This window comes from Spermophilus citellus (assembly GCF_964194105.1).
Source record: "Spermophilus citellus genome assembly, chromosome: 1".
In the NCBI taxonomy this organism is placed as follows: Eukaryota; Metazoa; Chordata; class Mammalia; order Rodentia; family Sciuridae; genus Spermophilus; species Spermophilus citellus.
The window spans coordinates 65,291,633-65,307,685 of NC_138182.1; the positions used below are offsets into that span (position 1 = coordinate 65,291,633).

Sequence of the window (16,053 nt, forward strand, 5' to 3'; positions counted from 1 at the left end):
CAGTTTCCAACTATTTTATCATTTAGTTTCAGAGAAATTACTAAACTTCATAAATTAATATTATTAGAAAGCACAGATCTAAATAAAGGATGTTTATTCATTTCTGTGTAAATTGATCTCTTTTCACTCACAGGAAGCAGGTTTAGCATCAATCATGGGGCTATATATTCAAAAGCAATCAATAAAAAAAAGTACAGGAACTGACAAGCAACTAGTCAATGAAATCATTTTTCCTGAAATATTTAGCAATATCCTCTTAAAATAATTGCTGTGGTCAAAGCTATTTGTATTTTGGTCTGCTTACTTGCTAAAGTAGAATGAATATCATATCCATTAATTTTTAGCTATCTGAGGAAGTTTTTTACACCTACATTCAACCATAAGGGAACTCTGATATTACTATATCTAAAATACATCAGCTGTTGGTGTTTTATTCAACAAAGTTTTTTTTTTAGATTCTTTTTTTATTGATTATTTAAAGCATTACATAGCTCATGATATATCATCTTTCATACATTTGACTCAAATTGTGTTTTGAACTCCCATTTTCACCCCAAATACAGATTGCAGAATCAAGGCCAATAGATTAAAGAGGGAAAAGGAGAAAACATGTAATTTCAGAAAAATACAAAAAATATATTTTTGCTCATTCATAACTTTCTTGAATCACTTCTCATTTTAAATAATGATTTTGAGAATTTATGTCTGTAAAAAACGTCATCTTAGAGCTGGGGTTATAGCTTAGCAATAGAACACTTGCCTCGCACATGTAAGGCACCGGGTTAGATCCTCAGCACCACATAAAAATTAATAAAATAAATAAAGTAAAAATATTGTGTTGATCTTTAAAAAAATTAAATCAAACCAAAAAAATCAATGAAACTTGAGCTGGATATGGCGGCACATGCCTGTAATCCCAGCAGCTCTGGAGGCTGAAATAGGAGGCTCATGAGTTCAAAGCCAGACTCAGCAAAAGCAAGGTGCTAAGCAACTCAGTGAGACTTTGTCTCTAGATAAAATACAAAATGGGGCTGGGGAAGTGGCTCAGTGGCCGAGTGCCCCTGGGTTCAATCCCTAGTACCCCCAAAAAAGAAAGAATGACATCTTATGTAGAAGCTTCAATATATACATGAATTGAGTCAAAAACCTCTTTATTATTAGTTCACAGGAAAACTCAGAAAGTGCTGAGTTACATTTCATGGTAAACATTTGGGATGTTGCCAAAACTATTATAAACATTTCTGAGTTCACTTTTCCAGGGAACTCTTTTAAAAATCAATTAGAAGTGAAAGTCTTTCAATGCAAGTGTTTTAAAATGTCAAGCTTGTATTATTTTTTCCTTGTTGTGCATCAATGGCAATATTTCAAAACCTGTATATTAAATTGATTATATTCTATAATTAAGCTATTAAAGGGAATAGAATGTACAAGTGTACTAAAATTCACACCACAGCAGAAATGCTTTATTTTTTTAAAGAACATAAACTCAATTAGGTAAAATATAGGGAGGGCAAAGAGAGAACGCATGAGGTAAAAAGGAAGTATAAATGGTTGATCAGGTTTATTTTAAAAGCATACTCAAGTATATTTATTGATTTTGAAAAATAAATTTTAGCATCATAGGTCAACAGGTTAAAATAATAAATGCTTTATTTATGATTCCTGAATCAGGATTTTTAGAAAGTATTCTCTGAACAATGGCAGAAGATCGATTATGAGTCTAAATTTACAAAACAGTGCTCTATTCAAGAATTTAGTATAATGAGAATCACTGCATATTTATTTAAAAAATGTAAACTATGAAAGTGCATATGTGTTTGCATATGTGTGTGTGCACAACTAAATGTTTTTAAAGGAGATATTGTGAAACATTTTAAAGATAGTGCCACCAACTTTTTATTGCACTAAAAATAACCTGATTGTAATTACAATGAAGTCATGTAAAATTATATATTTTAGCAAAAGTATGATTAAAACCTGTAACTATCAAAAAAAAAAAGTGTGCTCCCTTAACTCAACAAACGAACCACAAATTTATTGTAGACAGCAAAGGATTAAAATTCCACATGTGTGTGTAGCAAACACACTGATATTAATTGGTTTGTCCTTTCAAGTTGTGTTTATCTCTTCATTTCCATCACTGTTTCAAAGGTCACTCTGTTCCATTTATAAATCCAATATGACAGAGATTAGTAAAAGCAAAAAGCAACAACTAAATGAGTACATCATCATGCAATCACACATCTCACAATTCATTTATCCAATTAATAAAAAATATCATCAAATGCTTCTGAGTTTTTCTAAGCATCAAAACCGTTAGTGTCAAGATAACTTAATCATATCAACATTTAAGTCAGTATAGAAAGTGCAGAAAAATAGTGAAAATTGCACTTCAGGGGAAAGACAGCAAAATACATATGTCTAAATTTTAACAAAACCAAATAATCAAGAAAATAAATTACAAACATAAAAACATTAATAAGTTCAGTTTATGCTTGCAATAAGTTAATGTGAAATTTTTAGATTCTGAAATGTATGGACTGAAGTGTGTGTGTGTGTGTGTGTGTGTGTGTAGCTATTTTGTCTCATATTTTATGGAGAAAACTAATGTAAAGAATTTAAAACACTGCTGTCATGTACTAATAGAAATATGAAATTGTACAATCTAAACGCTCATTTTTATATATGTATTTTAAGATATTCTAGAATATAACCTTCTGTTTGTATAGACATAGGTTTAAACAGCGGCAATTATAGGAAAAAACAAGGAGAACAAATTAAATATGCACCATAGTCATTAAAACCAGCAACTGTATTTTGCTGAGAATTACACTGTGAAAGGAAATAATTTATAAAACAAGTTGACCACCTTGATAAGCCTAGTGTTTTTAACCTTGATATTTTTACATGAGGTGAATACCGTTTTTATTATTTGGTAGACTTGTTTTTATAAGCTCTTCTCCAAAAATGTAGTTAGGATATCTAAGTAATTAAGTAAGAGAGAGAAAAACACAAGCAAAAGTAGGAAGATCCTAAAGACCTTGTAACATAATTTCATCATTTAAATTATAGTGAGAAGAAGAGAAACAACTCTATCTCCAAAAACTAGATTAAAATATATAGGACAAATAGACTATTAACAAATGATGTAGATTTTTTTTTTCTGAAGATAAACATGACTATTTCTCTCTACATAATTTTTTCCTTAGCTCTTTCATATGGATTTGTGTCTCCCAAAATATTATATAGTCATAGAATCTCAAGGTAGAAGGAAGAATGTTCCCAAGGCCACTGGAACATAGTGCTTGGGTGTAAATTACTAATCAGTACATCATACTAAATAATATTATGTCACTTTTATATTATTTTATTAATTTCTAAGTACTTTTATAATTGTGTATGTGTGTAACTATTATGTATTGATTTGAACAAAAGCTATCCTTTTAGGTTAAGTATACTTACTGAAAAAAAATAAAGTAAAAATACAATTATTAAATGTTTTATGAAGACAGTGAACTTATCTTTCTCTAAATGTCCTAAAATATAATATTTTGTATGAAACAGATTTTTCCCCAAAGATCTTATCTATGCTACTCTATAGGTAAAATTCCAAATGAATTACTCCTCTATAATTTTCACTTAAAAACATGAAAAATTTTTCTGAGAATTCCTGAAAATGTTACAATTTTGTATGAACTCAATCAAGGGAAAGACTTAAATATGTGCCATAAAGACATGCACACAACTGATCAAAAATGCAGAGTTTATATATTCTTATAAATTGTTTAAACTTCACAGTACACATATTTGTATACAAGTGCATATACATGACATATGTATAATGTGTACAACACACAAACACACACAACCACACACACGTATTCTCTCTTCTTTGTCCCTATGCAGATTATTACTCCCAGCCTACAAATGACCCCAAGGAAGTAAGTACACTTCTTGGCTGAACAATTTATCAACAGCTTGAAGTGACAGGAATGGTGATTCAATCCTGCATCCCTACATATCAGATGTAGGCCACATTCTTCAGTCTGCAAAACCAGAAAGGGAAAAGTCCCTGTCGCATTTGCCCTTTCATAGAGATGGAAATATTATTAGAAAGGACATAAACAGACTAATTAAATCACAGCAGTATGGCTGGGATGACAGCTGGTACAGCGTGTGACTGAGAAGATCCATATCTGTGAACAGGAGGTACTTCACTTCCAATCCATTCGCTATTAGGTGCTTTCAAGCTTGCTGTGCAGACATTAAATAATAACATATCATTTCCAAGACTAAAACGATGTAAAGAAATAAAAAAGGCTTTCTAACCAAGAAATCTTTTGTGCAACACAGAAAAAAAAATCATTTACCACTCAGTTCTGCTTTTGAGATAAAGATGTAATAATGCCATTACCTTTCATCAGCAGGATCCTTGAAAATCAACACTCTTTGCTTATCATGCTGTGAAATACAAATAGAGCTAAAGGCATGGTCTGCGAGGCACTGCTGCAGCGATATTAACTAACAGATCTGCCCTTTGTGAAGGAAACCGTATCCGTTTCATTAGTGCAGACTCTAATTCAAAACTGTTGAAAATGAACTGCACATACTGTTTTAATAACAACATTCCTAATCATTATCAAACTGGTAATTCTCTCAGCACTGAATGTAAGGGTCTATGTTTCCATTATAACCTGCTGTTAAAGAAAACCATATTTAAACCCCCCATTTTTTCCTATCTTCCAAATTATGCAGGTTTATGGGGGGGAGGGGTTGTGACATCAAGAATGCACAAAACTATGTATGCCACATCATTTCATCTTAGCTGAATTGATGTTTGTAGTCATTTATGTCAACTACTGTATTATTTACTAATCCTTTAGTTACACTGGCATTCAATTTGACATGAAATGATTCACACAAATGACTTTGTACAATTTTGGAATATTTGGACAATTTAGAGAAGAATCAGTCACATAAATGGGAAACGGTAGGTCTGGTGGGAGCAAGCACATTAGACTCAGAGTTATAAACTTGTGAGCACATTATCACAATATTGGACCACAAACATCCTAGTGATACATGAAAGTTTAAGTTTTCTAATATCAGGATATCATAAGATACTTAAAACTATAGGTCATAAAAATTATATTTTATAGAACATGAAGTTGGAGATTTGTGTTAATTATATATCATCAATCATATGAAGTTAAAAGATAAACAAAAAATGATGAGCAGGTTACAATCATATGAAGTTAAAATATTAACAAAAAGAGATGAGCAGGTTAATGAATAAAGTGAGAGTTGTCAGATCTTAAAATGTTGAATATAGCCTGGGTAATTTTATACTGAAATATTTGCTTCCACTATGCTTCATTTTTGAAGTTTATATAAACATCTCAACCTGATGATATAAGGTGATAATTATCATTTCCAGGGCTTTCTTTGATGAAAAGTCACTCAATCTCTAGGAGTGTGATGGAGTCTACCATGCAGCATATACATTTGGATAGATCCTGCATTACCTTATGTTCTATGATTACACAGGATATGAAGCCAAATAAAATCTTTTAGTTTATGTTTTTTATATGGCATGCTCGAATTTATCAGGTTTATTTCATCATGCAATCATTTGTTAGAATAAGCAAACTTGAAATTAAAACAGAAACATTCCGTAATGAAAAAAATTGTCCATAAAAAAATGGAAAATACTCCTGAAATTTTGCTTATCTATACCAAAGGACATATTTTATAGTTCATATAGGAAACTAGCACACATTATTTATCATACTCTAATGATTTTACTCATGCATAAGTATGGATTAGCAATGTAAATGTGAATATTTTAAAAAGTTAAAAATATTCTTATTGATATAGTCATTCATATATTTTCTGTATAAATAATGACATTTTGATCATTGGTATTTCTACTGTTTTCTATAAATAATGAAAATTAAAAACAAGTTGGGAAAGTAAATTCAAAATGGATGCCATTCACTTGCTAGAATATCATGAAGAAAGTCAACAAAAGATCCGTTAGTACAAACTCCATGTTTAAACAGTCTAATTATAAGCTATATTTTAAAGTACTGATAATTCTTCCACAATCATGTGTCAATCATGTGACAACATTAATCTTGCTTCAACTTTTCCAAACTCTTATGAACTAGTTGTATAGTGCCAAATTAGAAAAAAAAATCTTGTCATTTTCTCCAGTATTCCGAAAAACATTATCCCCCCGTTATGTGTCATATGTAATGGTTACAAAGTATTTAAATATATATACTACGAGGTAATTATTGATGCCTTCTTTGGAGATATGTGTTATTTTTGGATTTTTTTTAGATCACTGTAAAGAATGCCTTCTTGTCTTGAAAATTAAAAAAAAAAAAAAAACAATATTTACAGCCAAGAGGGAAACTTGGTTCCAAACTTTTTATATATGATATAAGAAATCTGGGCAGTTAAGAGACTGATCTAAGTAGATACATGCCTTATTTTCTACATTATTAGTAGACACTAAATCTTCTGACATATTTTGCTGTCTGCTCCTGAACTCCCTCAGATTACGCATATATGTGGAGGTGACTTATCCTGGTCAAGCTACAATATATTTAAATTTTATACAATAATATTCTCATAGTGTTGTATTAAATTCACTGTTTATTCTTCACATTGTCTCATTAGACTATCTTATTTAAAATATTTAATGAAGAAAACTTCATAAATACTAAATGTTTACAAATGCACTCAAATTGATTAAAGAGTATCTTGGTACTTTTTATGTTTCTTAATGTCAAAGTAAACAACTTTATGTGAATGTCAGGATATGAAGACATCTTTTTGAGGGACTGTTGTTAACCATATGGCCTATAGGCAATCAATTGAATTACAGACCATGGCAGTTCCTAAACTTTTAAGAGATACTTATGTGGTCTTCCATTAAAATTCCACTAATGTGACATTTGTGAAAAAGTTTATATTTGAACATACCTTCCCAACCATATGTGAAGCCACAGAGAGGAAATGCATCAATTAAAAATATTTATATAATAAAGTGAAGGTTATCAGATCTAAAATATTTCTCATTTTATACGTCAGTACCTTTTCTAGACTTTTAGGATAGTCCTGTGAATTTCCATATTTACAAGACCCTGTTAATATTGTTGAATGTTACTCATCAGGCAGAAAGAAGTGTCTTACAAATTATTGTTAGGGAGAAAAACATTCGAGTTAAAAAAAACTTTCCACATTTAATCTGTTGAACAATAGCAAATTTCTTATGAATCAGTGATACTGTAATTGAACTGGAGACATTTTTAGAGCAAGCTTGCTTTGGCTTTTTCACCCTCCGATTTGGAATCTGCTCACAGTACTGCCAGCTTAACCAAAAAGGATTAACTCTCATATCCAACTGAGAACACAGATAATTCTCAGTAATTGGTAAAAAATGAAGATGAATGGGGCTGAGAGATAAGGAGCAATTAGCTCATCAGCAGTTACAGCTGTGCACTCAATCCGGATCCATCTCTTGAGTCTCGGCCCCTTTTAAAGAACCTAAGCAGAATAAGCATAGGACACCCCCTCCCCAAAAAATTGCTATACCTGCCCATCATTTCTCTAGTCTTCCATTTTATTTCCTTACTATACAAAGACACCTGTCATAGCATGCTATGTAAATTACTACCTCTCTCAGGACCTATGTCTAAAGCCAATCTTCTTTTTAAACTTTTTTTTTTATAACAGAAACCAAATGACTACTGTAGACACTCTTAAATTCCCTGTCAATCGTTTCATTATAGCAGCATCATCTGTTTGAAAATATAAGCAATTCCCTCATCTAATTATAGGAAGGATTTGAGGTTCATTAACATTGCCAAGGCAGAGAATCCAATGTGCAACTGCAGAGCTCTGCTTGGTGGCCTGCCTTCTCAGTTTCCTTTTATTTGCTTTCTCAAGGTCTCCAAGACTTTTTCCTAAAATCATAAAATTAATTTTTTTCCTTCTAAATAGACACATGTGTTAGAAAAAAGGAAATGACTCCAGTGTAAACTGTTCTATTTCTGCAGGAATGGTTTAAAAAAAAAAAAAAAGATAAGGAGATGGTCAGCTAGGGAAGATTATTTTATCTCCCTATCTGCCTGTCCCCCCCCCCCATATATCTGTTTGCTTGTGGTGGTGTGAGGGCAGGAGAAGTATGGAGTCAGGAATGCTATTGAAGAACACACTATTAATTCGAAATGCAAGTTATTTTTGCCTGAAACTCCTACATCCTGCTAATTCTTCTTTCAAGTTTGAGAAAAATGAAAAAGAATCATATATTTGGGGCATGGGAAATGTGTCCAGGTTTGTAGATCACTTCATTAGCATTTGCTTGCCTATGTTCCAAAGTGTTCAGAAAGACAAAATATTAAAGTCTTAGGATTACTTCACTTCCTTAAAGAAATAACAGCAGTTAGGGGGTTATGACTGTAGTTTAAACAATGAGATTTTCTTGGGACATCTGTTTTGAGATCACATTTTGAATAGATATGAACTCATTTCCTACTAAGCAAGCAATCTACTATTGTTGATAGCTGTTTACCAGTTCTATGAGTCAGATATTAGCTAGGGGCAAAGATCCCTCTCAAATCCTCTGAGTATTTTTTAAACTGTGTAAATAGTGTTTTCCTTAAATAAAATGTTAAGATAAGTACAAATGCAGGCTTTCCTGCCTCTTAGTAAATTATGGTTCACAAAACTTTACATTTGGGAATAATATTTAATGCATTTTTAAAAGGTTTATTTCCTTTGTTGTCTTTAGCGAGGGGAGTAAGACACTAGGTTCAGCAAGTATTTAAATAACATAGATACTTTAAGAGATGCTTACTATGTCAATATTTATAAAACATTTAAAAACTAGAAGTAAAATTAAGTTTCCTTTATTTAGACTAAGCCAATTGTGATTAATCCAGTATCCTCAAAAATGTGCATAATGCCAAAAAAAGGATAAACAGATAAAACATAGTTATAGAAACTATCAAATTGACCTTGGGTTCACTGGTTTTAAATTCTGTTTTTCCAATATCCCAGTTTCAATTTCCAAGCAGCATTTTTTAAGCTGGTTATGCAGATCAGTCCTTAAAGCAAAAAAATAGCAATTTATCTGGCCTGTATGTTGTGGATAGTGTTGCCACTAAGAAGAATCCAGGACATTTTTCCTTCTTATCTGCAATGTAGCTCATATCAGCCAACCTGTCACAAGATAGTACTTGATATAAACAAGAGATTGCTAAGACATCTCAGTAATCAATATCAGGATGGCTACAGTATGGAAGCCCCAACCAGTGCATATCATTTGTCTCAGCATCTATTTCTATGGCCAAATGAAGCATTAATTCAAATCATAAATCTATGGTGATTTAAATCTGGGAATGAGCACCTGCCTGCTTTAATGATTTATTTTGTACATTTCAGTAAGCAGGAGATTTGTCCATATGAACTGACAGGTCACCTTCAGATGCCAGGAGCAGACTGTTTATCACCATGCAGACTAGCATCTCATCTTAGCAAGTAAATATTAAACTAAAAGAATCCAATTGATTGTGGATGAGGGAGAATGGCGACATGGCCATATATTTTACTCAGCATGCTGATGCCTCTCTCAGGTCTATCCTGAGGTCCTCACTTCTTCCTAAAGTGATCATTCTGTTGGAAAGATCTGAGCTCAAGGTTATGATGTAAAATTGGGGTATAAAATAATTATTTGTCAGTGTCAAAGGTTTCTTTACACATCCTTTTGGGGCTAATTTTTAAGATTCATATTATGAACTGGAAAGGGTCATCTATAATGAAATTTTGCTGTCACCTCACCAAGCCAAATCAAACCAAACCAAGCAAAAACAAAATCTATTTCTTGGGACTATAAGGTTTTATTTACAACCAAGGGAAAAAAAATAGTGCTCCTACAAAATAAAGCCCAAAAGGTTTGACAGAACTTGTGAGCCAGATGAGAACAAGAAGTAAAAAGAGGACTGACTTGACTTCAAAAATGTCACTGGATTTGGGCAAGACTGAGTAGCAAGGATACATCATTTAAGTAGCACCTCTATGAACGGCTTCACTACTTCAAAGAACCAATTGATGGATTCATGAGAGCAGTAAGTCTGTACACTGACATGGAGGATTTGAAGAGTCTTGGAATTCCTTCTAGAATTCATATTCTTCAATATCACTTCCTTACCATGTCATGATAACTGATTCTCCTGGAAGAGCCACCATGTCTTGTTATGACTGCCTATTAATCCATCTTGCCAAGACAGTATATGCCCTTTGAGTTCTTGGCCTGCATTACATCATTTTTGTATTCTTACAATCAGCTAAAATCAAATATACAACAAAACCCAAATGATATAAAACCTGCCCTCCAATTCTCTCACAAGGTCTGTAACTTAAGTAATACCTAGCAGAGGGAAGAAGAAAACAAAGGAGGAAGCAATTGATGGCAGTAAAAAGAGAAAGGAAGTTCTCAGAAGGGAAAATTCAGAGAAATAGTAATATCAAAAGCAATACCAAGACTCCAACCAATGTGATAAGTGGACCTTGTACTAAATAATGTGATAATTCTAGACACATATTTTACTTCTCATGATGTAGACACCACTATTTATACTGTTTTCCAGATGTATAATGTTAGGCTCAAAAAGTTTACATAACTTTCCAAAGTCACAGAGAAATTCATTATTAAACACCAAGAGCCATGAATTATCCTCTAAATAGAGACGTCTGGGGCCAAATAAAATTATTAAATTCAGCAAATGCTCTTATATCTGCAAGCTCAACTCCCACCTTCACCATTGCTCTTTCCAATCCCCCTCCTTCCTCCCACACTCACTTCCCTCACTCTACAGGTAAATGTCTAGGGATGGAGGTGATCATGAATGATTAGATTATAAATTATATCTCATGCGGCACATGAAAATGGAATGAAAATGACAATGATAACCACCCCCAAAATCAGTAAAAGATACCTACAATACAAATAACCTACATATCTTGGGGACTAGAAATGGCACCAATGTTAACAAATCTCAAAATATCAAAATCTAGGAAAATTCAAGAAAATTTCTGCTGCTCGTTCAATGTTGAATGGTAAATGTCCAAAAGCAGTATAAATTACCAAAACTAAATACCTTAATGGAAGACAAGTGATTTGTTCCAACTAAAATACAAAGAGAAATTAAAATTATTTATATTTTAAGCCATTATTACAACCTATGTACCTAAATAATTACAGTAAGATACAACTTGATTAGTAGGAAGATGTTATTAAATGCTATCAAATATTAATTATATATTAATGCTTACTGATAGGTCATATTCCCCTTCTCTTATGTCTGTCAGTTCTCCAAAGCTGTGTTGCTCAGGAAAATTCAGGTGTTACACGTTTTAACAAATTTTGCTTTAAATGTCATTGTATCGCTTATTTTAAGAATTCCTCCTCAAAACCCAACTAGCAAGAACAGCCTGCATTAAAGGCCTATTAGAAAATTTTTGGAAACAATCCAGATTACATTTTGGAATGAAAACCAAAATTCATAGTGGTAAATAGATTATTTTTAAAAGTGTTCATTATTCTCTTATTTTATAAGTGAAAGTAAAAGAGTTTTGTGTTAAGAAAATGTATCCTTAGTAGTTTTAAACACAGAAGTGTAATTCTTTCATTTTACTTCAATATTGGTTTAACTTTTCAAATGTATATGTATACACCATGACCTAAAAAAAAACCCTCTGCCCTCTCAGTCTTCTCCCTAAAATTAATTAGAAATGCGAGCAGTGGTATTTCCCTTAGTGCCTTTCAGGTTGGAGTCCTCTGTTTGGGTTACCTTCCATGTTTTCGCCTTTCCTAGAATTGCCACCACCACCTACTCTCAATGCAAACCATTGCTGCCAGTCATTTTAAATATCCCTCATGAGGTTCTACCGAAAAGTTCTGTTTCCCCTTTTAACACTTGAAAGCTGCCCTTTATCATCACAGAAGCATCAGTGATACACTTTGTACTCTGTGTATGTATTTCAAAATTATTGCCTGTTCTACAGTTCACATCTGGTGTATGTTTCTCGGAACTGTAGTGAAAACAATGATTAGGAAAGCCCATAATACTTCTGTAAACAATTTTAAATGTGCCTTTGTTTTATTTTCTTTTTATATCATTATTATCCTCCTCCTCCTCATTATTATTGTTTTGTAGTGCTGGGGATCAAACACAGGGCCTCACACATGCCAGGCAAAATGCTCTATCACTGAGCTACATCCCCAGTCTCTTATCTATGTCTTAGTGGACTGAAAGCAGAGAAAGCTACTGATTACTTACACAATAATCTGTTAAAATGCTGCATAGAAAAGACAATTGAATTATCATGAATTTTTGTATTTGTCATGAGCAAATGTTATATATGGTATCTTGCACACATCTTTTAGAATCCAAATTTCCCTTTTTAAACTATATTTTGAGCATGGTTTCTTTATTTTAAAGAAAAAAAAACACAGTTCAGTGACAGAATAAAATGTTTTACTATATCAATAGCCAGATGCTAGAGATTTCATTAATCACAAAATTAACCCACCTTTGAGGTTGTGTTTGACAAAACAAATTACCCAAACGAATATGCTGCAAAAGTTAATCTTTTATTTAGTTTACTTGTGGCAGTTAATTTTCATTTCCTTTTCCTCATATGGCAGGAGAAGAAAAAAAATGTCAAGAAAAATTAAAGTTGTAGTTTTTAAAGGAAGAAGACTTTGGCAATGGTTTTGTATAGAAAGAATTACTCAAAATAATCCTTATTCTAGGCAGCACATGGAGAAATTAAGTTTATGGTAGACTTCCCATACATGATTTTGTTTTTGTTATGTCAGTTATCTATGTCAACTCAGGTTTGAAAACATTAAATGGAAAAGTTCCAGAAATACATAATTGATAAGTCTTAGATAAGTTTTAACACAATACATTGTTAAAATTGTTCTATTTTATTATTAGTTGTTGTTGTTAATCTCTTACTGTGCCTCATTTATAACAAACTTTATCATAGATATGTGTATAACATAGTAATTATATGGAGTTCAATGCTAATCCCTAGTGTTAGACATCCCTTGTGGTCTTGGAATGCATTCCCTATAAATTAGAGGAGGAGTACTGCTTATTTTGCTGATAATGGTAGTGCATTTCTTACTTGTTAAAAAAAATACATTAAAAGAATGAAAACATAAAGTGTAGCAGTTATATTTGTCAACTTAACCCATAGTCAATATTTTAGAATTCTGATTATTAAAATGTATTTGCATTACAAGATGTTAATTGAATATTTATTGTAAAAGCTACAGACATAAAGTTGGTAGTATAATATGATAATATTGGTAACTACTTACTTACTCCGAGTGCGAGTTTTCAGAAAGAAAAATGGTATCTTCAAAATATGCAAAGTTTTCAAACTGAATGTAACAATTTTTTTTTAAAGAGTAGCAAATACTTTTGTTCTAGGGAAGTAATTGCATAGCAAAGTGATTATGATCAGTTTTAGTGAACATGAAACTTACCGACACTTGAATTCATGTCCCCATTTTCAGAATCTGCTCCATGTTGGTTATTACTGGCATGATAGTTGCTCATAGCTTCTAATTTGATTTTTTTCACCTTCATTGCTTCGGCAATAGCTGCATTGGTAGCAGCGGCAGCTGCTGCAGCTGCTGCTGTCAGACCTTAAAAGAATAAATTAAAAATGAGGTAATTCAAATTCTGATTTTTCATGTAATAGTCCGTGTACTTCATAAAACTCACATACAAACATACATTAGCATACCTGATGGCAACACTTTGATAACATATATTCATCCCCAACTAGCCAATGAAGCAACATTAATGAAAGGGGGAGAATGCTATTTCAACTTCCAAATTAAATATTAGCAGAAACATAATTTAAGACATACAATCATGGACATGCAGTCAGACTTATCTGTCAAAGACACAAATACAAACATACCATTCCCTGTTTAAAATCCTCTATAGTTGCCTAAAAGGAGGGTAAAATCAGAACTGCTGGCTTACTCCATGAGGTCTTTATCTAAGGAGTACAAATCTACTTTAATCTCCCAAGTTTCCTTGTTGCCATATCATGCCACATTCAAGGTCTGTGGATATGACACCATTTTCCATACATGAACTGCCTGCTCAAACCTGTTTTCCCACATGCCATTCCCTTTATGTGAAGTGAACTTGCTCTCTGAATCACTTGCCTGACTTCTGATCCTCCAGTGAGATCCCACTCCTATTGGGAGTCTAGGCCCACTGCTCCCCCCAGCTGTGTTGATGCCTGTCTAATTCTCTCCTGGTCCACCCTTACACAGAGTATGCCATGCTATACTGTGAATGTCTGTGCCTCTGTTTTCCTTACTACATGGTGAACTACTCAGTGGTAGGACCATGTGCTGCTGTGCAGCTGGGCCTCCCCTGTGCTCAAGGTACTCAAGAAAAATAAAATATCACAAAAAAATGCTGTGATACTGCTTTTTAAATTTAAATGCTGATTTAAGTGACATAAAGGTAGTTTAAATAGCTTAGTGACCCTATGTGATTGATCAGTGTTATCCTTACTTTACAGACTAGGAAACCAGATGCAGGATTTAAATCAGTACATTCTACTCCTGGAGTTAACACATTTTAACCATTGTGCCATGATGTTTCTCCAGAACAGTCCATCTCTGTTCATCCAGAGAACAGCAGGTAGGGGTAGATTAAAAACAAAGTTTGAGACCAGATTGTGAAAGATCAGGCCCCTAAAACTACTCTATTTTGACTTTAAATATGTGTACAGGGACATAATAACCAGAGGAGGTTTTTGAGCACAGAAGTGGTTTGTTTGTCTGCCTTAAATGTGTGAAATTTTATCAAGTCAATTCACTTGAAGCTGGAACTCCTCATTGCAAAATGACAATAGAATATATGAATGATTTCTCCTAATTCTAAAACTTTGTCTATGAGAGGATATATATCCTCCCCAGAACCCTTCACCCATATTCTTTTTGCTACAGTTGCTTTAGTACTTCTGACTGCTGTGCTCCAGCTCTCTGGAAATTTATCTGTGTGATTTATTTCAACACCCAGTTGGTAGATTACAGACTGAGCACCACTCTCTTCCTTTTCCTCTCCACTAATCATCACTTCTAGTTACTATAGCAAATAAGTTACAGCCCAAGAAATTATTAGGAAGTCTTTTTCTGAGACAATTCCTGCTACTTATTCAGAAGGTAGGAGTATTTCACCTTCCCCTCAAATCAGCAAGAAGAGGCCCTGACCATTTTCACCCCAATGCAACAAGACCTACAGATAGGATCTTTGCATGTAAAACTGATCACCACCCCTTAAAAGGCACTGATCTAAATTCAAAGAATTCATCGGGGTTTGGTCTGAGCATTCACTGCCTTTTAAGTCTCAACTTGAGCTGATTCTCTCATCTTCCTATGATTGAATTTTCTCCCCAATTACTCATTTCCTTCAAAGATGTTTCAGAACATTTTCTTTCCTGTTCTATTAAAATTCTAAGTGTGTTTCCCAGAAAATCTCTTCCTTGATTTTGCCTTGTCACCAATGTGAACATCTCAGTTGTCCCTTCCCTTGGTTGCCTGATGTTGAATTGTCTGCAGTTTATGACCCTTCTCAGGCCTTTGTCTTTGAGTAATGCTGCAAGCAAAACTTGTTCGAAGTATTCAAACAATAAGATAAACCCACAACTTGAGATATGATTGCTATTATCAAATAAATCCAAATCAAATTAAGTAACATGAAACATAACTATGCAAGGCCTGGCGTTGGACAAGCCATCAAATCTTCTTGAGAATGGTTTCTTCTTCTGTAAGATTTTTCTGATACCACAAGGAAAATATTAAGATCAAATAAGATAAACTACATCAAGAATTTCACATCATGGTTAGTTTAAAAACAAGGCATGCCATATATTCTAGTTCCTCATTAAGTTAGATCCAAACCTTGGATTTCTGCAGGAACTGTGGGCTGGCACAGC

General features: G+C 33.1%; 1 protein-coding gene across 3 annotated transcripts in view; it reads right to left on the minus strand.

Annotated features, from left to right (window-relative positions):
* The window catches only part of DACH1 (dachshund family transcription factor 1), a gene marked incomplete at its 3' end in the record, with an annotated part of 409,292 nt that overhangs the window by 169,938 nt on the left and 223,301 nt on the right, over positions 1 to 16,053 (minus strand). For all 3 annotated transcript variants that reach the window (XM_081304371.1, XM_081304373.1, XM_081304372.1), the window contains exon 3: positions 13,574 to 13,735. In XM_081304371.1, coding sequence (XP_081160497.1) covers positions 13,574 to 13,735 — 162 coding nt within the window. The remainder of the gene's footprint in view (positions 1 to 13,573; positions 13,736 to 16,053) is intronic.